Source organism: Rousettus aegyptiacus, unplaced genomic scaffold (genome assembly GCF_014176215.1).
Source record: "Rousettus aegyptiacus isolate mRouAeg1 unplaced genomic scaffold, mRouAeg1.p scaffold_m13_p_5, whole genome shotgun sequence".
Classification (NCBI taxonomy): Eukaryota; Metazoa; Chordata; class Mammalia; order Chiroptera; family Pteropodidae; genus Rousettus; species Rousettus aegyptiacus.
In genome coordinates this window covers 15636822-15659710 of record NW_023416308.1, presented here as the reverse complement: position 1 = coordinate 15659710, position 22889 = coordinate 15636822, and the positions used below count along the sequence as shown (strand labels likewise).

Below are 22889 nucleotides of genomic sequence, written 5' to 3'. Positions count from 1 at the left end.
CGACATGAAACCTGGCCAGGACAGTAGGAAAAGATGAGATCCATCAGGGCTGGAAATCTAAGAGTCATTTTTTTTGTAGATTGTTCTGTGAATGCTCCTGATTCTTTAAATTTTGGCCGTAATTCATATATATTTTTTAAACCTGTGTAGGCCAAACAGCGTGTATATAGTCTCTAAGGCTGTATCTGGCCTTAGGAACCATCAGTTTCCAACCTTTAATTGGCAGCTCTAGGACTGTTTCTTGATTGTGTTGTTCAGCAGTGGCTCTAACAGATATCACTCTAGAGATGGCACCATGAGGGAGAGGGGTTTGAGCTTAGGGTCTGAGGCCCAGCTCTTCCTACCCTTCTTTTTTCTGAGTGACTTTTTTTCTGACTGGTTCTAACTTCAATTTGTTCTTTGACAGGGTGTGGTGGAGTGAGTGGAGGCGGCAACTAGGAAAGGTCCGTATGGGCCATGCTCTCTGTGCCTCAGCTATGAAGCACAGGAACCTGAGTCTCCAGCTGAAGGTGAGTCCAGCAGACTTGAGTTTTCAAGTCCTCTGTCCATGTTGTCAAGTCAAGCCCCACACCCACAGAGAGTGAGGTCAGACTCCCAAGCAGAAGGCCAGCCATCATGCTACTGCTTCTCTGCTGGCCCCTCTCTGCAGCTAGGGGACTGAGGACGGGGAGGAGGGGCAGAAGCAACCTGAAAGGCTAGGCTCTGGGCTCTTCAACAGACAGAGGCTGCTAGATGTGATCAGTGGTTTGTAGAGAATGGCTAATTGTGGAGCTGGAAAGGGATATATGAATTAGTTATAAATATGTTTAAAGAAACAGTATATTCTTTATTTACTCATTACCATTTTCCTACAGCAAATTAGAAAATAATGAGGACAGAAAAGAAACTAAGACTGAAAGAAAACCTGGTTTCTTTTTTCATATAATCTTGCTTATCTTAGAGGTTTCTTTTGGGAAAGCTAGTAGCTTTTGATCAGTAAAAAGGCCTTACATCTCTGCTGTGGTGAAGCTCTTACAGCTTTTGATAGACTCTCTGAATTTCTGTCACTTTTTTGTGTCTATGGGACTGCTAAGTCAAAGAGACTAGAACAGGGAAGAAGAAAAAAAAGTGCCTGTTACTATATGTAGGAGTAATATATATATATATATATTTTTATTATGGTGACACTGATTAAGGAAATCCAGTAAAGTGATATCTTTTTATTCTGACAACATTTTGTATTGTCCGTGCAAGTGTATATAGTGTATGGAGATCACATGCAAATAGCATATACAATCATACAGATCATGGGGTAAGCAAACTGGCTTATAGATCATATTTGGCCTGCTGTCTGTTGTTGTAAATAAAATTTTATTGGGACACAGTCATACCTATTCATTCATATATTGTCTAAGGCTGCTTTCAGGCTACAGTGGTGGAGTTGTTGAATAGTTGCAGCAGAGAATTGGTGGCCTGCAAAGTCTAACTGTTTATTCTATGCCCTTTTAGAAAAAGTTTGTCGATTCTGAACTCATAAGAACTTCTGAGGCAATAGCAAGGAATCAGAGATCTTTGCAGTTGTAATAACAGTAATAGTCACAGCAACAGCAATAGCATTTGTTGTGGTCTTGTGCTAACTGATAAGTGCTTTACATGCATTGTCTCATTTAATTTGCATAATTCTTTATTAAAAATTTCATTATTGAGGAAACTAGGAAGTTTAAATAACTTAAATAAGGGTGTACACCCAACAAACATTGGAGCCAGGATTTAAACCCAAGCATCCAGAAGACTACAGAGTCATTCTTTTAACCATCATGCTACATTGCCCTTAGTAGGCTTGTAATATCAGGAGGGAGATGGCACTGACAAATGTGAAAATGCTATAAACATAGGAGCATAATGAGACTGATATTTCTGTCACTGATGGACTACAACTTTGTAAGATTTCTTTCCTTTCAAATAGCCAGTTTGGGAGCCTATAAACTCATTCTACTGATGGCTGCTGTATCTCAGAACATTTTTAGATTTCACTTTTAACAATTGTCTTTAGAACTTGCAACAACAAATTCGATTGGATATGTTTAGTCATAACGGATTTTTATGGTTTGAGGTTGGATTTAACTTATAAAACAGCTAAATCATTCAGAATCAAATCCTATGAAAAATGTGAGTAATCAAGATAATATTGATATGGGCCAAAAGCTATGTGAGATTCTAAGACACAGATTTTATTGTGCAGATTATAAGTAATAATGCTTTGTGCCTGATAAGCACCATATCATTTACCAAGGACTTACATACTTAAGTCATTTCTCTTAAACCTTGTGTCTCTGAACTACATAGGACAGACATCATGAGATGTGTGAAGTTTTTAAGAATTCAATTTGTGTAGTTCAAACATAGAAACATTAAATATGAAACATTTATAAAAATGTACTGTACTAACATAATCCAAGTACCTACCACCCAGATTTAAAAGGTGTTAGCATTTCCCATACTTGCCCCAGAATTTATGTAAATGGACACTACTCAACCCCTATTCTTTCTCCCTTCTGCCATCTTCCCTTCTCAACCATAGCCACTACTGTGATACTGAAATCATTGTTCTCTTGTATTCTTTTTACTTGTAAAAATATGTGCATGCAGATCCATAAAGAATAAATGTTATGACTTTGTGTAGTTAGGAAACTTATGAATGGTGCCATACTGTACATTTACTTTGAAGCTTGCTTTTTTTTTTTTTTTTTTGCAACAGTATTTTTTTGAAGTTTATCCATGTTGATACATATAGATCTATTAACTATGTATAATATGGCTCAACTTATCACTGTTGATGAACTGTTGATTACTTTTACTTTTTCGCAGCTACACATAATGCTGCAGAGAGCATTCTTAAACATATATTCTTGTGTAAGAGTCTTAAGAGTTTCTTTCATCTGGTTCCTAGAAGTGAAATTGTTGCATCATTGGATATTCATCTCTTCATCCTTATTAGGTATCACCCAATAACTTGCTAGTGCTGTACCAATTTACATGCTAATGTTTCAGTTCCCATTTCTTTCAGCCTCACAAGCATTTTGCATTGCTAGATTGGTAATTTTCACCAATTTGATGTGTGTAGAATGATAAATTCATTGTTGCTTTAATTGATATTTCACTGATTCCTTATTTGGCCCAGCATCTTTTCAGAGGCTTGTTTGCTGCTTGGTTTCTGCTTTTGAGCTTGTTATAGCCCTCATTCCTCTTTTCTGTTTGGTTATTTGGCTTTTTCTTACTGATTTATGGACATTGTAGATTCTGCTTACTAATCTTTTGATTGTTATGTATGTTGCAGCACTTTCTTACAGTCTTATAGCTTGCTTTTTACATTGTGGTGCCTTTTTTCATACAGATATTATTTCAGTGAAGCCTAATTTATTTTATGGCTTGATCTTTAATACATATTGGGTTTACCTTATAAATTGTGTAAAACAGGGTCTTAGTTTATCATTTTCCATATGGATAATTAATTGCTGCAGCACTATTTACTGAATGGTCCATTCTTCATCTTTTTTATACTTACTATTAATCCACCTCCAGCATAGGGCAAGTTCCCATTTATTCATCGATATGTTCTGAGTTCACCATTCCGTTGGTCTGTTTGTCTTACTCTGAGCCAATACCACACTGTATCAGTTTTGATTTAATGAGGCAGGAAAGAAAAAGCAACGGTTCTCTAGTCAGACTGCTGAGATGGAAATTCTGCCTTTGTTGACTATTAGCTTTGTGCCTTTGAATGAGTTACTTAATCTCCCTGTACCTTGGATTTCTTACTTGTAAATATTACTAACTACCTAATAGGATTGTTGAAGAATAAGTGTGATGATACTTGTAATATGCTTGGAGTGATGCTTGGAATATGGAAATGCTCAGTAAATGCTGTTTATTACCACTCCTGATCTTACTGGACAGCTCTAAGTCTTCATCTATGGAAAGGGATCTTCTTTATTCCTGTTCTTTTTAAAAATTGTCTCAGCTATTCTTCTTCACACTTTCTTATTAATTTTAGGGTCAACTTCTCAAGTTCCACAACAAAGTTTACTAGGAATTGTCATGTGTATGATGGTTATTTCATCCATGAACTTGATAAATCTCCTATTGTTAATGAGCATGAGAAGGTGTAATATTGTGATATATAAGAAATATATTCTGGGTCATTCAAATGACCTAGTGTATATTTCTTGAGTATATGGGATCATCCACAATTCCTAGCTCAAAGCTCCTGGAACTCCCAGAATTTTCTAAGCGTTGAGAGTGGGAAAAGGGGTCTTTCGTTATATTAATGAGGTGACTTTTTGAAGCATCTAAGGATAAGGGTTGGTTGCCAGTGGAACCAACTGAGATTAGAGTTTTGGAATTGTCACTCACCACCCCCCACCTCTGGGGAGGAAGAAGGGCTGGAAGTTGAATCAGTTGCCAATGGCCAGTGGTTTAATCATTCATGACTATTTAATGACGCTTTCATAAAAACCCAAAAGGATGAGGTTCAGAGATCTTCCAGGTTGGTGAATGTGTGGAGATATGGGGAGAGTGGCATGTATGGAAAGGGGATGGAAGCTCCATGCCCCTTTCCCACACACCCTGCCCTATGTATCTCTGCCATTTGGCTGTTCCTGAGTTACATCCTCTTATAATAAACCAGCAATCTGAGTTCTGTGAGCTGTTCTACCAAATTAAACTTACAGGAGGTGGTTGTAGGAACCTCTGCTTTATAACCAGTCATCAGAAGTACAGGTAACAACCTGACCTTGCAATTGGCATTCTGAGTTTGGGGGGGGGGGGGGTCTTTGGAACCTCCAGTCAGTGGCCAGTGTGTCAGAAGCACAGGTAAGAGCCAAGGCTAGAGGCTGGCATCAAAACGTGCTGTTGGGGGATACAAGGCGGGCTTGCAGGACGGAACCCTTAGCCTGTGGAATCTGACATCTGATGTTTTCTCTGGGTAGATAGTGTCAAAATTGAGTTGAATTCTTGGACACCTTGCTGGTTTCCAAGCAAACTATAAGGCTTTGTAGGCTATGCCCATAAGGCTTTGGCTATTATTCCAGGGGAAGTGGAATAAGCAAAAGAGTGATATGATCACACTTACCTCTTAATAGGATCCCTCTGGTTTATTATGTGCTGCCTTTTATTATTATTATTATTATTATTATTATTATTATTATTATTATTATTTATGCCTATAGCATCTGGTCTTCCTAGGCAGTCTCCCATCCAAGTATAACCAGGCCCGACCCTGCTTAGCTTCCAAAATCAGACATCAGGCCTGTTCAGGGTGACACAGATGTACACCATGAACTGTGGCTTCGTTGGGGCGTGAACCTAGGACCTTCTGCGTGTAAAGCAGACATGCTAACTGCTACACTATGGAACCATATCCTGTGTGCTGCCTTTTGAAAGGAAGGGAGAGAGGGGTGTGTGTGCGTGTCTGCAAGAATAATGGAAAAATAAACCAAAAAACTAACAAAAGAAGAGAAGAAGAGAACAGTGTGAGAACAAAATATTTTTGTGAACTTATTTTGTTACATATTTTTAACTTCAGAACCATGTAGATTTTTTTAATGTAATTAAAAAAGCAAATCAAAAAAGGTAAAAAGCAATCCCTAGGATTTTAAAATACACCGAAACAAATATATCAAGTTTGTAGCAATAACTACACAGAAGAAATAATTACTTCAAGTAACTTTAAAATATAATATTTTTGACTGTTCGTCCCTAGTGGGATGTCAGGACACAAAGAACTGCTAAGAAATCTAAAACTGTGTTCAGTAGTCTTATTGTTAGTAGCGGGTCTGGAATCGTTACATTAAAATGATAATAGCTACATCGTAAGATAAAGCAAGTAACTGTGGCAATGTCATTAGGAATCAGCATTTTTCAGGGTAAAAGAAAAGATTACAGGTATAAAATCAAAGAAATTAAATAAGAGCCCTGTAATCTGAAACTGGAAATGTAAATATCAATATGGAGTTAAATTGTTTTTACCTAAAAGATCTATTTCTAACTTTATTTACTGAAATACCTAGAAGCAGTGGCAATAATAGAGCATTTAGCATCTCCAGTGACCCCAGTCTACTGTTTTCCACTAAAGGGAACTGAGATTTTTTTGGAGAAATGGCTGATTCCATATCTAGAGCAGGAAATAGACATCATAATCCTAAAATATAGTGGCTGTAAAGTGAGAAAATTAATAAAGGTTAATGGGGTTGTGTCAGGGATACCATAGGCTTAAAATACAACAATTTGAGCATCAAAAAGATAATGACTACAATGGATTGAAAATATATCAAATATATAAAAATTAATGCATTCATAATGAGAAATAAAAAGGAACTCATCAGTCACAATTTTGGGTTGTTAGAGCATTAACTCATTTCTTTGAAAATTAATGAAGGTAAAGATTAATCATTTATCCTTCCTTTACTGTACAAACTAATCTCTGAGAAACCAGAGGGTTAATGAGAGAGTAGACTTCTTTATAGAATTCCAGTTAATAAATGAGAGAGCACTGAAATTGGAAAGTCACTGTTTTGCCACCTCCTAATGAGAAAATGGATCTAGGCAGCAATCACCAGGTGAAAAAATGATGGGAGAAGTATAATGGAGGGTTTGGATTGATGCCACCTGAAGCTGTGGAACAGTTTTGGCACTGATAAAACTGGCAGCCAATCATGATGTGCTTCGTGATACAAATAATGGGAAGACTTAGCACCACTTGAGAAATGTTCTTGTCTAGAAATTTGAACATGACTCCAACCAAACCTAACATGAATCTAACAATCAGTTCATGGGAAGAAATATAGGGATCAGAGGAACGAGTTTAAGGAAACTTGTGACAATCAGCCAAATCTGAAATGTGGGACATTTTATAGGATAAATGACCTTGTTTGTCTAACAAATTGGTGGCATGAAAGAGAAAAAAGGCAGGGAAGGAAATTTTCTCATAAAAGGGAGAGATTTAAGTGATAAAACAATCAAAACAAATGAGATAGGACCACTCTGGTTAAGAATAGACCATAGTAGAAGATCAAGGATAAAAGCAGACAAAACAGTTTGGAAGCTGTTATAAAATTCCAGGTGAGATTTTTGACAAGGATGATAGCAAGATGGTGTTGGATTCTGGATATTTTTTGAAGGTATTGCCAGCAGGATTTGCTAATGGATAGATAAGAACTGAAGTTTCAGAGAGGGTTCAAGATGACTTCCAGGTTTTTGGTTTAACTAGAACGGTGGAGTTGCCATTTACTGAAATGGGGAAGACAGAGGAGAGGCAGGTTCGTGGGGAAGGATTGGGAGGCACTTCATTCTCAGCTCCGTGTCTTCAGCCTGACAGGCCTTTTGAGCATCCACGAGATGTCAAGGAGGCAGTTGGATATGTATGTGTGGACTGTTGAGGAGGGTCCAGATCTGAGATGTAAATTTGTGAGTCCTCAGCATGCAGATAGTATTTAAAGCTATGAGACTGGATGAAAGCACAAAGGGAGTGAGTAGCTAGTGAAGAGGTTCCAGGACTGAGTTTGTGAGATGGGAGTCCATAGCAGGAACAAAGGAGAAACCTGAGAGGTATCCCAGGAGTCAGGTGAAGGAAGATATGATCAGCTTTGTCAGAAGTTTATGGCAGCTAAGGGAAAACAAGGACTAAGATTCGACCTTTGGATTGAGATGTGGAGAGTCCCAGATTCACTAGATAAGAGCAGTTTGAGAAAGCCTGAGGAAAAAGGATTCAAGGAAGCCTCCCTGTGAGAAGAGAAATTAGAAAATAGCTATTTTGAGGAGTTAGCTGGATTGCGAAGTGTAGTCTGGAGAGGGGTGTTGGTGGTTTTGAGAGTTACTGATTTGTTCCTTTTTAGAAGTATTTTTGTGACAGTAATCTTCCCTCCCAACTTTTTATTTTTGACAAATACCAAATCACAGAAAAGATAGATACTGTATACTCTTCATTAGTTTAACTGTTGTTTACATCTCACTACATTTGTTTTCTCTAGGTATGTATTTTCTGAGCCACTTTAAAGTTGCAAAGTTTACCCTAAATATTTAAGTTTATATCTCCTAAAAATAAGGATGTTCTCCTATATAACCACAATATCATTATCATATCCAAGAAACTGAATGTCAATATGGTAATATCTAAAATATAGTTTATATTCAAACTGTATATTGTTGCCATTATAGTTCAGGTTCAGGTCACCTGTTGCTTTTGCTTGGTGAGTTTTTTGAACACTGTTCAAACGATTTATTTGCCAACAAGAGTTCAAAAGTAATAATACATAGGCTGGGAGAAATAATAGCGCATTCATATGCTGATTTAAAAAAAAAAAATCTAATGGAGAGTGAAAATCAATGCTGCAGAAGTAGGGGAAATTGCCAGAGTGATAAACTTGAGATAGAAAAGATGGGATGTATCCATTGTGGGAGAGGGGTGGCCTTTGATGGAAGCATGGACAGTTTATCCAGGAGGGAAGGCATATCCTGTAGTCAAATGGGTGGGTAGAGTAGGGGGAGCTTGATGATTGTTTTTATTTTCTTGGTGAAATAGGAAGAATGATACTCAGCTTGAAGGAAAGGCAAAAAGGTGTTGCAAGTTTAAGAAGGTATGAAGTCGTTGTCTGAGACAGTCATCTTCAAACTAGAGAGTGCATATTGCTGAATGTTCATGAAGACTTTCCTAAGGGGGCATGTTTATGGATAGTCTTAAGGGAATCCTTTCGTAGACCCTCAATTTTTGTAGGCATGCTTTCGGGAAACTAATGTGTCTGAGAGAGGTCCTCTAAACAATAGGCTTCCTCCCACTTTGGAAGAAAAGGCAGATCCTCATCTATCTCAAATCTAAATTAATTATATCACACCTTGGATTGTCCCTGCTGCTTGTCTACTCATTGATTTTCTTATTTCTCTTTATTCTTAATCCAGAAAAACTTACTTTCTGGAAGCAGAATGTACTTAAAGATCCTTCCACCCCAAGTGCCCATACTTTATGATCCTGCTTAGGGATTGCTACTTCCTTGTTTCTAATTTGAGCCTTTCTAGTGTGTATGCCTGTCTATTTTTTCTCTTCTCTACTTCACCTCTGCTTCCCTGCTTCTCCTTTGATCAGTGTCTTTTCTCTGGTTTTCAGGCTTGGTCACAGTGGCAGGAACAGCTCCTGCATGTACACAGGGAGAGACAGAAGGTGATCTCTGCAGTGAAACATCATCAGCACTGGCAAAAGTGGAGATCCCTGAAGGCCTGGCTTAAATACCTACAGGTCCGAAGAGTAAAGAGACAGCAGAACGGTGAGCAAAATGTCCGGGGCTTGAGACAGGGTTGGATCACAATTTCCACTCTTTTTCTGCCAGTTGTACTAGGTAATTAAGGAGAAATGTAACCCTATTTTTTTTTTTTAATGCCACAAATTTTGAAAAAAGGAGATTAAGGAGGAAAATATATTATCCTTGGTACACATTTAAGATATTTCCATTCTGGCCTTCTACACATATATTTTATTCAATAGAATTTTAATTATGCTGTAACTACTGTGATTATTATGATTAATATACATACAGTTTTATATATTGCTTTTTTTTTTCACACAACTAACCAACACCTTTCTATGTCTAAGTATTCTTCACAAATGTTATTTTTTTAAAGATTTTGTTTTATAGGATGGCTTACTTTAATCTATTTAGTCATTCTTCTGTTGACATTTGGATTGTTTCTCCCCAATAATGCAAATGCATGTGATTTATGATGGTGAGTTTTTTGGACACTGTTCAGATGATTTATTTCCCAACGAGAGTTCAGAAGTAATAATACATAGGTCATGATTGTAAGTACTTTGTACTTTTGTTCTTTGGTTTCTCAAGACTATGCAGATGTGACTCAAGCACTGTTCTAGATACTGGGTTGGGCTCTCCAGCTTTGACCTAGGCCTCTCTGCAGATATTTTCCAGGCCAGTGGTCCCCAACCTTTTTGGCACCAGAGACCAATGTTCTTATGAGAATCTAATGCCCGATGATCTGTGGTGGAGCTGAGGTGGTGATGCTAGAGCTGGGGAACGGCTACAAATACAGATGAAGCTTTGCTCTCTTGTCCACCTGCTGCTCACCTCCTGCTATGTGGCCTGGTTCCTAACAGACCATGAACTGGTACTGGTCTGAGGCCCAGAGGTTGGGGACCCCTGTTGTAGGCTGCTAAAACTGTCTCTTGGGAGAATTTGAATGAGTCAAGTTAAGAATAGTGATAGGGGACCAACATCTGGTTGCCCAAGCCTATAAGGTGAAGGTAGTAAGCTATTAAGCATGATGAGCTGCAGACTAACACTCCTCTATTACAGCATTCAAATTCCAGGACCGACTTCCTTCTGCTTCCTGGACTTTAGCTCATCAGGCCATTAGCTAATTAGTGTTAAAAGGAGGTGAAGCTGACTGCTTGGATCAGCCTGACTGAAAGTTCATAAAAGCCTTTGCCAGCATGTTGGCTACGTTGTATGTCATTGACTCAGTCCTTAAAGTCTTATCTAGGAGACATCAGTAAAGAGGCAAAAGTAAAATCAACTCTTTAAAAGCAGCAGTCACCATTTTTGCTCATTAGCAGTAACTAGGAGCCTCAGCGTTTTGATATTACTGATTTTATAGCATTCACCTCCCTAAAATTACAGACCTTTTCTCTTTCCTTGGAGAGAAGAGATGCAACTAATGGATTCCCAATAACCCTCCCATGTTTTTAAACAAAATGTTTATCCTGAGATTTTTTTGTGAGAGCAGCCTTGAATATCTGCTGTCTGCCAGTAATGGACTTCAGCTTGTTTTAAAGATGCTTCCAGCTCATTGGCCAACATTTGGGGAGGTGGGCGGAACTTTAGTTATTTTCTCTGTTGCAGAGATGGCTGAGCCATTCCATCGAGTCACTGTGCTCCAGACACATTTCTGTGATTGGCAGTGGGCCTTGGAGCAGAGGGAGAGCTTGTATGCCCACCAGGCACAGGTGGAGGCACTGGCCAGGAGGATGGTGTTGCGTCGAGCCTTTACTCACTGGAAACACTGTATCCTTTTCAGCCACCCAGCCCTGTCCAGCGCCTCAGCCAAGACAATGTGAGCTTAGCAGTCTGTAAGACAAAAGTCAGGAGATACAGGGGAAACAATTGCTAAGTAGTTTGACAGTCCTGATCTGCGTTGGCTTCTTTTTAATTTTTTTGTTTGTTTGTTTAATTGGGAATATTTACACAAAATGGTATGTATAACATACATTTATAGTTTAAAGAATATTAAAATGAACACCTGTGTACCTATTGCTAACACCCCTGTCTGCTACTCCCTGATTGCATTCCCTTCCTCTTCCTCAGAGGTAATCCCTCTTTCCTGAATTTTGTGTTATTTCATAGCTTTTCTCCACCCCCTAGATGGCGGAAACAGTCATAAATGTTTCTGCTTCAGAAATTCATTTTATTTCATTTCTGTTTCGGAAAGCTATTTGTTCTTGGTGGACCTATCATTACGATCATAGCTTCTATTTATTGGGCTTTTACGTGTAGGCATTATGCATTATCCTTAATCCTTATAGTGACTCTGTGGAGTGGGTATCTCTATCTCCATTTTATAGATGAGGAAACAGATTCAGGGGAGCTAAGTGATTTTCACACTCACAGCAGGTCATTGACAGAGCCAGGATTTTTTACGTGTAAAGCTTTGACTCTAATGCACATGTTCTTGATCACTGCCCCTACCATGGAATGTGCCCAGGCGTGAGGATCTAGACTGCATGGGATGTGCAGCTATGCGTTTGTTTGTCCATCGAGCTCTTGCTTCGTTTTAAACTTCTGCCTAAGATTTGGAATATGGGAAAACTCAAAGACTAACAGTAGTTCATTGTCTAGTGGGGAAAATAGACAATGAAAATGGGTCTTTACAATATGGTATGATAGTGCTGTCATAAAGGTTTTGTATCAAGTCCTGTGAGAGCTACTGTGGCAATTCAGCCTAGGAGGTGATGTATGAGCGGAATTGAAATCTTAGGAGATGACAACTTTCTCAGGAGAAATCTGGAGGGCATTTTTGGTGGCAGGAATGGCATTTACACAGGCATAGAGGAGGAAAAGCAAGTATGGCAACGGGGTCAGTAGTGAGTTGAGGGAGGGGTTAGCAGTAGGGTAGTGCAGGCAGATGCAGGCTGGGGATCCTTATATGCAATGGTTAGAAATTTGGGCTTTATCCTGATGGCACTGGGGATCCTCTGGAAGTTTTCGAGAAGTTGTGCAGCAGATTTGTACTTTAGAAAGGCTAAATCTAGATTGAAGGAGCGAAGCTAGCACAGGGAGACCAGTTATATGAGGAGGTTCTTACCATAACTTCAGAGTTTTTGGCTGAAATGTCTGACTGGACTGTCAGAGAATGTGGGAGAAAAGGTATATTCTGCTTTAGATGTGGCAGTTTTGAAATGTTTACTGCAATTGGTGGTAATTTACCTCAACTATTTTTGCCTCGTGAAATGAGCATGGGGGAAAGGCAAGGCCAGCTGTTTGAAGTAACTCACATGGTTCATCTTTGCCTACTCTTCCTTGAGTCATCAGGAGGAGAAAGAGGTGGACATCCTACCTGTCATATTTTGTGATCCCCTGCAGCCAGGGAATCACTAGGATTGTACTGTGCAGAGGTGGGAACCTTGTTGAGACGAGAGGCCTTAACTCCTGGCAGATGTGCTGCTGTGTGCAGAAGAAGCTGCCCAGTGGAAGGTGGCAGAAGAGCACCATGGGCGCAGCTTGCTGGTAAGCTCGTCAGCCTTGCTCAGGCATCCACTCTGGGGGGACCCGCACCTACATCATCATACTCTTTGTATCTGGTCATGTGGTGAGCTTCAGTCATGAAGCCTTCCTTCATTGTGGGTGTCTCTTTTTTCATTTTGGCTCAGAGATGGTAATAGTGTGGGGTCAGAGGGGTTTGGAACTTACAGGAACCTTAGAGATGATCTAGCCCTGGGGTTTTTTACGTGGCGGGCCCCCTTTTTAATGGCTGAAGCCTAGTCTGTGAAATTGACCAAAGTAGAGACAGTGTGAATGACGCAAGGTCTGGGGAGTAGTCACTCTTCTATTGGCTGCTCTTCCTCTGTTCACCAATACTTTTAGTATCCTGTGTGGTTCCACAGAGCGCAGTAAGAGAATCCCTGAGAATTCTGTCTCAGAAAACTGAAGCGCAGGGTGTGGGGGGATGGGCTTTGCTTAGGTCACATGTGAGTCATTATTGATGGAGGCAGGTATGTATGTCCTTCCTTACCGTGACCCTGTACTCACCAAGTATTTCTTCTCTTCCTTTTGTTTTGCTCTCACAAACTGCATTTATAATTGTGCAGGTAAACACAGTGACCCCACATGGTAAAACAAAACACCATAGGCTAAAAGTTCTTTCTGAGAGGCAAAGTTGATGTTTTAAATCTTTGTAATGTTCCCGTCTGGGTCAAGGGACCTCTTCTGGTCAGAAGTGGTGTATTTGTACCAGTGCGTTATCTGTGGATGGCAAGGGGTGGTTCGAGAGCTATTAAGTACCTACTGTACGGCCTGGCTTGTAGCAGGCTCACAATTAAAACTCAAAGCACAGTAACACTCTCAGGGACATGGGCATAGTTGTAAATAGCTGTGACTGAGCTCGCCAACTGATTCAGGCACTGCCGTTATTTTTATAGACACTACTAATACTGGTTGTATCCTTGTTTTCATAGCACTTTTGCTTTAGAGCCCTAAAAGACAATGTGACCCATGCCCACCTCCAACGAATAAGGAAGAATCTCGCTCACCAGCAGCATGACATCACGGTGAGGATTGTCTTCTGTATTAAGGGACCTCTTCTGATGGCCATTCTCTTTTTAACCTTTGTGATTACAGATTTCTCCCTAGACCTTTAGACTCTGAAACTTTAGAGTCTATTTTCTTTAGCAATCCATACTAGCTGATAGAGAAACCCTTGTTTTTACCTTGTTGAAGCCCGTTTTTTATCTGTTTGCTAAGAAAATTGACATTTGAGTCCAAGGTCAGGCATAGTAGATTACAACCCTGACCTAGGGAATATACTTTAAGTCTATACTCTAGGAGGCTGTGATTGTGTTTGTACTGTAACTCTATTCTCTTCAGGGGTTCATATACCTGAGGGCAACAAATGTTCTATGCAGATTGTGTTTCTTGGCGTAGAAGGATGGTTTTTTGTTTTCTTTTGTTTTTAATTATGAAAATGTTCAAACGTAGAAAATATAAAGAATAATGTAATAAACCACTATGTACTTACATCTGAATTCAACAATTGGTAATATTTGCTTTTTTTCTGAATCATTTCAAAGTTAACTACAGATATTGTGACATTTACATCTAAATATGTCAGCATGCATCACCCAAAAAGAACATTTTTTTACATAACCACAGTATCATTATGATCCCTAACAAAATGAATACCAGTTCACTATTATCTAGTACCCAGCCCATATTCAAATTTCCACTGTTGCCTTCAAAATCTTTTAAAGCTTTTTTTTTCACACCAAGATTCAATTAAGTATTGATTACTACATTTAGTTATATCTCTTAAGGCTCTTAATAACAATCTTCCTGCCCCCTCACTTCTTCTGTTTAACATATTTATCGTTTAACTGTGATAAAATACATATAACAAGATTTATCATTTTTAAGTCTACATTTCAGTGACATTAAATATATTCATATGATTGTACAACCATCACCATTATCCATCTTCAGAATTTTTTTCATCTTGCAAAACTGAAACTCTTTACCCATTAAACAGTAACTCTCCATTCTCCTTCTCCCCAGCCCCTGGCAACCACCATTCTCCTTTTCGTCTCTATAAATTTGACTACTTTAGGTACCTCATATTGACAGTGTTAGTAGCCCTTTTGTGACTGGCCTATTTCATTTATCATAATGTAGATTTTTTTTTTTTAATGACATTGACTTTTTTTTAAAAAGACCAGTTATTTTGTACGGTGTTTCATATTCTCGATTTATCTATTTCCTTTTAATGTCATTTGATTTCCTTGTTTTTAATGTTGTTCCTATAAAGTAGAAGTTAGATCTGAGGGTTTGATTAGATTGAAGTTAAACATTTTTTGGCAAGACTACTTCATAGGTAGTAATATGTGATAAGATCACTTTTAATTTCTAAAATGATTATTGATATTGTCTTCCATGAGACCCAGATTAGGGATCTCATTAGGGGTCTCTATTAGCTCTAAATAGCTTCTAATTTTCATAGACTGAAAGATCCTTCTTTTTGCTTTTTTATGTTGGTCCAGAATAGCTCCATATAGCTTAGCCATAATTATTTTGCAAGCCTGTTATATGCTGGATGCTCCATATTACTTAATTCCTGCTTTTGGAGTAAGAATTTGTTAACTAATAGGTTGAGAGAGATTGTTTTACCTTTTTCCCTAATAAACTTCCATTTCTTTCCTATTTTGCTTCAGCTGCTACGCAGGTTCTGGAAGCTCTGGCAGTCTTGGATTGAGCAGAGGGAGGAAAGAGAGCAGCTCCCCTTACTGCAAGCTGCCTGGGAGCACTACAGGTAGGGCCTCTGTCTTCCCCTTATGCCTTTCAGACACCTGTTGTGACTGACTCACTGTTCTCCAGGAGTGATCACTTGCCCTTCCATGTGTTACTGCAGCAGATTCAGAAAGACCCTACTGTAAGCCAGTGGTTCCTGAGCTTGCATTTTCCTTTTGGTTGATCAGGGGAGAGGTACTCTGAGAATGTTCATATTGGTTCTTAACCACCATAGCTTAAAGTGGGTGCCTGCCAACTCAGTGCCTCAGCCCTTCAGGCTTTAGTGATGATCATGTCTTCAGATTCATGCAGCAATACTGTTAAAGAGGAAACTTAGGTCAGGTGAATATTTGTGGCTTGGTTTTGAAGGGTGCAGAGAATATCCTCAATTTTTTAGGATTAGTCATTTAATTAGTCAGTGTGAATCCTAATATTTAACTGACTCTGTTTGGGGTTTACCATTATTCTGAATCCTGATTTACAAAACTGAAATGTGGTTCTCACTCTCAGAATCACTGTGTGAAAGGAGCATGTCCCAGACCTGTGTGCTCATAAACAAGCCCCAGTGTTTGGCCATAAAACCAGAAGGATATTTGGGGGGGTTCATGCATATTATCTAAGTTCCAGAGACACTGTGCTCAGTGCTCTAGTTAGGTTTATAAGAAAGTCGTCAGAGTTTTGGAGCAACCCATAGTGCAAAATCAGGGTTGACGGATTTCACGTTAGATATCAAGTTCTTATTTCCCTCTCTCCTAGAATGAAACCTGTGGGGTGCTGTTAACACTAAAGATGTAACTACACCTAGATTTACCTGTCTTAAAAACAAAACAAAAAAAAAAACAAAACAAAAATTTTAAAACTTAAAACCTGAAAGTGCGATGGGCAGTACCTTTGTGTTCTGTGTTTTATTTCAGAATAACATTGCTGCGCAAGTGTATCAAGTTGTGGTTACAGCACACTCAGAAGAGGCGATGCAAGCAGGTATGGAGTACTTCAGAGCAGATTGCTTTTTTGGCGTACATTCTTGGATCCATTCGCTTTGGGAAGATTCTTGGAAAAGCCTATGCCTAAGAGGTATTGGTGCTCAGATTTGGAAGATAGGGTGCTGTTCAAAGCTCAAAGGTATTTTCCCCTCTACTGATGTCAGGAAATATGCGTAACAGTCATTCCTTCATCTGCTATGAAAATGCAGATGTTCTCTGAAAGTGATCAACTCTTATCAGCCATTCATTCTGTTCACACCTTTATTCAAATTAATTTCTTATGTTAGTTAACCAGCCCATCACCCAGTGCAACCTTTAGGAGATTTTAGGAAGGGTGCAGAGCATAAATGCTGTATTCTAGTGCTAAATAGTGTGAGACACAGGTACCCACAGTATGTGAGAGGAGATGAGGGTCAGGCTGACGAATTGGCAAAGGCAGATTAAGAAAGAGAGATTCAGTTCCATTTAAGAATGACTTATTGAGCAACTCCTATGCCTCAGACACTGCATTAAGCACTGAGGATATGGCTGTGATACAAAGCAGACAAAGCTCCTCCTCTCACAGGGCTTGTTATTTAGCCTGAGGGTGGCACATTAGTATGACCTTTCAGGCCAGCTCTAATGATGAGGGGCAGCTGTCTTACGTATTGAACTGAGCAGGATTTCGAGGCCATGTTCAAGTTCAGGGGAATGTGTTCAGCTGATGTCTACATGGGCATTACGGTCGGAAGTACTGCACCTGCCTCTTTTTGGCCGTGCCTGGCAGTGAAATGGGGCAAGTCACAGACCAAACACCTCCCAGTTTTTTTGTGCTGCCCTCTCTATCCTTACCTTAACCTGCTGCTAGAGTCTTAATATGTGAATCTAAAGATTTTGGCTGATCCCTCATAGTTTTTTGGGAGAGAATCCAAAATTTTTAGTGAGACATACAGACTCCTTTGGGAGCTGCTCCTTGTCTCTTTCTCTGCCCTTTCCTATTACTACTGTCTCTGTTCCTCACTATTGTACCCTGACCAATTAAACTGTCAGTCCTTCTGTGAGTGTATTCTGTCCTCTCCTGCTTCTCACTGTACCTGCACTTCTCTATTCCTTGCTGCCCTTTCAGTTCATGAGTCACCTCTTTCCACAGCTCCATTCCAGCTGAATTTTTATCAGAGTATTTATCTCAGGGTCGTTTACAAGCTTCTCTCCCTGCCAGGCTGTGAGGTTCTTGAGGGTATAGCCTATTTCTTCTCCTTAGCCCAACATAGTGGTTGGCATAGGGTAGGTGCTGACTAATGTTTGGATAAATGAATGAATAAATGAGTGAACTGAAGAACAAACAGCCCTTGATTACTTAGAGTATTCTCTAAGGGTTGACTCAGTTCTTGGAGTTTGAATAGTTAGCCCAGGGCATGGCTTGCTTTTGTCATGCTTGCCTACCATACCTAGAAAATACTTAGAATGGCTGCACTCTGTGATGTCCCTTTGGATTATGTGGCTGTTTCTGAAAGATCACTGCCACTTGGTTTCTTAAGCTCATTTAATGCAAACTCAACAAAATGTAAAGAGATCTATTAGAAAAAGGTTGTGAGTGCCAGAGTTGACAGATATGTTTATTCAAAGTGGAAAAAAAGCAGAAGGTCTCTTTTAGTTCCATCCTGGCAAAAGAGAGCTTCTTGACACTGGGGCCCAGCATTGGTAGAAGGTCAGGGGTCAGTGCTCTTATCTGTCATACTGTCAGCATGGCCTCATAGCAGAAGGTCCGGAAAATAGTAAGAGCCCTGCTTAGTTGTTACTTTTTTTAAATCTTACTTAACAATCTGAATTTCATCTCTTTGTTTAGATATCCAAGGAGCACATCAGTTCTTTCTATTTCAGGAACAGATAAAAATATAGCTTTTTTATTTTTATCTTTTTAATTTATTTTTACAGATAAAATATTAATTATGGATTTCTTTATTTTTAAAAAGTAATATGTAAAGAATGGCATATTTGCCAATCGTTAAGCTGGGCAATAAGTTCATGGGGATTTAGTATACTGAGGCTTCTACTTTTGTTTACATTTGAAAATGCCCATAATAAAAATAAAAAGAAAATAGTATATAGACATTATTGAAAATTTTACAAGTGTAGAAAGACATAAAGAAAAACTAAAAACACCCATCCTCTTGCCTCTTACGATGACATTTAGTGAGTAAACCTGGTATCTTTTTTCCTCTGTGTGGGTAGGAGTGTATGTACCCATGTTTTCACCCACATGTTTGCATACTGTTCAGTTATCTATTGCTGTATAAAAAAAATCACCCCACATTCAGTAGCTCAGGACAACCATTTTACTATGTTTGAGCATTCTGTGGGTCAAAAATCGAGATGAGACATAGCAAAGATGACTAATTTCTGTTTCATGATTATTGGGGCCTCAGCTGGGAAGATTCTAATGGCAGAGAGTTAAAATCATCTCGAAGTTTCTTTACTCACATGTCTGGTTCCTGGGCTCGAATGACTTGAAGACTGGCCTCAACTGGGACTATTAACCAGAGCGCCTGCCTGTGGCCTCTTCAAGAGGCTTAAACTTCCTCACAGCACGGTAGCCTCCTGTGTTGCCGCCCAGGGCTCCAAAAGTGAGTATTCCAGTAAACAAGACAGAAGCTGTATGGCCCTTTATGGCCCAGCCTTGGAAGTCACATAGTGTCACTTTCAGCATACCATGTTGGTCAAAGCATTCACTTTCCCACCCAGATTCAAAAGGAGAGAACATACACCACTTCTTAGTGAAGGGGAATCAAAGACTTTGTAGTCCTGTTTTAAAAATTGCCACACATGCATACATGTTTTTTCCCCACGAGGTTTTAGATTATGGAGGCATATATATTCTTATGTCAGTTGTCTGTCTTCCTGCTGATATATCAGTGAAATAGTAGTAGACTTTTATAATTACATAAAAATTTAAAGAATCTATTACAAACAAACATTTTAAACAAAATCAAAAGATATTATTACAGGGTGGGAACAATATTGATAACATACATGACAAAGGACTAATAAATTTCTTAAGGTTTGAAAAGCCCACATATATATCATTGAGTTAAATGCTGACATACTAAAACAGGCAATGGGTATGTACACTTAGGCCATAGGAAAAAAAATTAGATAAATATAAATATACATACACACATAAATATATGAAAAGATGCTTAACCCACTTTTAATTAAAGTGAAAAATTTTTACCTATAGTTTTCACCTGTGTGATGACAAAGATTAAAAATAATGTTTTGATCTTGTTCTCAGTTTTGTGTAGAAAGCAAGCTTTCTTCAAGAGTGTGACCCTGAAAGGTCATTTTCTTTTTTAGTGTAAAGTATAAATAAAGGTCATTCATCCTTTCCCTTTAGCTGTTGCAGGCCAGAGCTGACAGTCACTTCCAGCGGAGAGCCCTGCCTGCAGCCTTCCGGGCATGGAGAAGACTCTGGCGATGGCGCCAGCAAGAAAGTGTTTTTAATGCAAGAGCAGTGTGCTTTCACAGGTATGCTCTATGGCCCCTATCTGCATTGGGGCAGGCTACTTGGGTCCAGTTCTGCCACCTTTATAGCCATTGGCTTTTTTGCTTTTCAGCCTCCCAGCCCCCTAGGCCCAGGTTCCTCCTGGTTTTTCAATAATGTGGGCTCATTGATTAATTTAGCGGAAGACAGCCAGTATTTTCCCCTGGGAAAATTTTTGTCCATCTTTATTGCACATGCTTTCAAAAGAGCCTAGGTTTTATGCCCCTTTCCTCATTATAAGCCACAGGGAGCTCCATTAAAGCTGCCCATTAGCTTTCTGGATCAGAGTGTGGGTGGACCTTTGGCAAACATTCTTAAGTATGATTTCCCTGAAATGCTTGGCTCCTGTTCTGCTAGACATGGCTTTTTGAAGTCTTGAAATTGTAGCCATCAACAGAATTAAGAAAGGCAAGGAGCAGAGCTATATCATTTTAGCTCCTGCAGGGGCAAATTTCCCCATAGCAGGTCCATACTACATGTTGGTGGAATGTAATGAAGAAATTATTAATCACTATAGAGTTCCGGTCAAGGTGGCAGAGTAGATGACATAAAAATTACTATGCCAAATTATAACAAATTAATGGCTTTTAAAGGAGAAAACCTGCTAGAATTAAGGACAGGAATGGAATAATCGTGTCATTTAGATGAGCATTACTATAAGTGTGACATAAGTTTTTAATCATTTGAAATTATCCAACTTTGCAAAACTATAAAACAACTCTAATAAAAAAATTATTAATCACTAACTGTGTGTCTGCTACTGCGGTGGGCATGGAATGATGGGAGAAAGGAAACAAATAGGCTCGTTTACCTATGGTGTCATCATCTTCATTAATAATTTCCTTCTCACAGCAGACCTGAGAGAACAGCTTCAAAGTGATAAATGTAACACAATCAGTAATCAGAGCCAGGGTTTAAATTCAGATCTCCCTGATTCCAGAGTCTCTGGGGGAAGATCTGTTTAATGACTTTGTAGGAACTTTACATCTTTGTGAGGAGATAAGACTGTTACACAAGAAACAACTGAAGAACAGTTCAGGGGAATAGATCCTTGTGTACTCAGTTATGTCAGCTACAAGTTCTTCTGGAGCTCAGAGCTAGTGCTTAGGGTAGAAACTGGAGGAGACTCGGCTGTGAGCTGAGGGGGTGAGGATAGATGGTGGGAGTGTACAGGATGAGGAGAGCCAGACCGAGGAGACGTCTGATCTATAGATAGATAATGTATGTTTGAGCAGGTGCATGCATCTAGTAAAGTGACAGTTTTGGAGATTGACCTGAGTATGGTATATATCCACTTAGGACAGAGAGACAAGAAGAGAGGGACATGCTTTGGGAGAAGCTGCAGTGATCTTGACTTTGGAAGACTCTAAATACTTAGGAGATTAGCCAGAACTTAGGAACTCCTTAGCACAAAGTCCAAAGACATATTTTTAGTTTCCAGTCACAAGGAATAGTGGCTGATAGGATGATATTTATCTCTCTGCCTTTTCTCCTATAGGGAGTGGCTTTGCTTTTACATAGTTTCTGTATTGAGGTCTGGTATAAGATTCATTCAGAAAATGGCTTCATTACTTAAAACACACACACCCTTTGTTTCCTTTACAAATAAAGTCATGATTAATTCTATTGCTTTTTTGTATTTTGGCATGCCGCAGGGACCAAAAATTGAGGGTTCCTTAGAAATAGCCAAAAGGAGCTTCTGAAAGGATTATTTGGCGGAGCGGGCTTGAGTGAATTTACAACTATACTCTTGAGACAAAGCTTAGAGGGTGAATTAGAGACAGGGAGCAGCCAGGAGACTTGAAGGATTGCAAAAGCCTGGTTTAGATTTTATCTTATTTGGTTTAGTTGGCTCTTTGTAGAAAACTTAGTTTTCTTGTCCTCCTGGTTCATGAGGGAGCATAGTACCTAAGAGCCTGCCTTGGAAGCTGGACAGGCCCAAGTTCAGACCCTTAGTCTGCCACTTGCCAGCTCTGTGACCCTGGGCAAGCCACTCAGTCTTAGCTTCAGTTTCCTCAAATGTGAAATGGAGATGAATTGATAATAATCCTTATCTCATAGAGTTGTCATGAAACTAAGTGGGATAATCTATGTAAAATACAAGCAGAGTGCCCCGCACAAAACATTAATTGTCCCATGAACCCCCTTAGAATTGAGTTGTAATTCACGGTAAATTAGTTTTCATAGGTTTGGTTTGGAGTTTAGCATATCAGAGTTCCAAATAAATACGTGTATTCTCCCTTCCATAATTCTTAGGGTTTTTTTTTTTTTAATGTTTTAGGACTATGAACAGAATTTATGGTAGAATCTCATGAATTATGGATAAAAATGATAGTTTATTAACCTTCCAGGGAAATTGTTTTTCACTGAACTAAATTTATGTACTGTTAAAGGCCGAAATGTTAAGTAAATGATTTGATGAGTTACATACCTGGATAACCAAACCCAGTCAAGATATAAAACATGTCCATCAGCCCAGAAAGTTCTTCATGTCCCCTTCCCGTGGAGTTCCTGCTTTCAATTCTTTTGAGTATATACCTAGGAATAGAATTATTGGATTATATGGTAATTCTATGTTTAACTTTTTGAGGAACCACCAAACAGTTTGGTCCTTTTTGTAGTTTTTATTTTTCACTGAGATTCCCTGTCTGGTAACTAATTTCGTTCATCTTGTCATTTAAGAACTCAAACTCATTTATTAGAGTCATTCAGTTTTTGTTGATTCCAACATTTAGGTCATTGTTTCTGTTGACAGCATTTTTCCTTTAAAGGGTGTTGCATTTTGTTCTGGTGGTTCTTGTTGATCCTGTCAAGTCTGGTTTTATTCTTCCTTTGTGTGGGTCTTTTTTGATTTCGCCT

At 39.1% G+C, this 22889-nt stretch overlaps 1 protein-coding gene across 1 annotated transcript in view; it reads left to right on the top strand.

Annotated features, from left to right (window-relative positions):
* The window catches only part of SFI1 (SFI1 centrin binding protein), a 79501-nt gene that overhangs the window by 42364 nt on the left and 14248 nt on the right, over positions 1 to 22889 (top strand). The window contains 8 exon segments of the mRNA XM_036221449.1: positions 407 to 509; positions 9134 to 9290; positions 10878 to 11039; positions 12688 to 12758; positions 13706 to 13798; positions 15452 to 15549; positions 16442 to 16508; positions 19884 to 20014. Coding sequence (XP_036077342.1) covers positions 407 to 509; positions 9134 to 9290; positions 10878 to 11039; positions 12688 to 12758; positions 13706 to 13798; positions 15452 to 15549; positions 16442 to 16508; positions 19884 to 20014 — 882 coding nt within the window.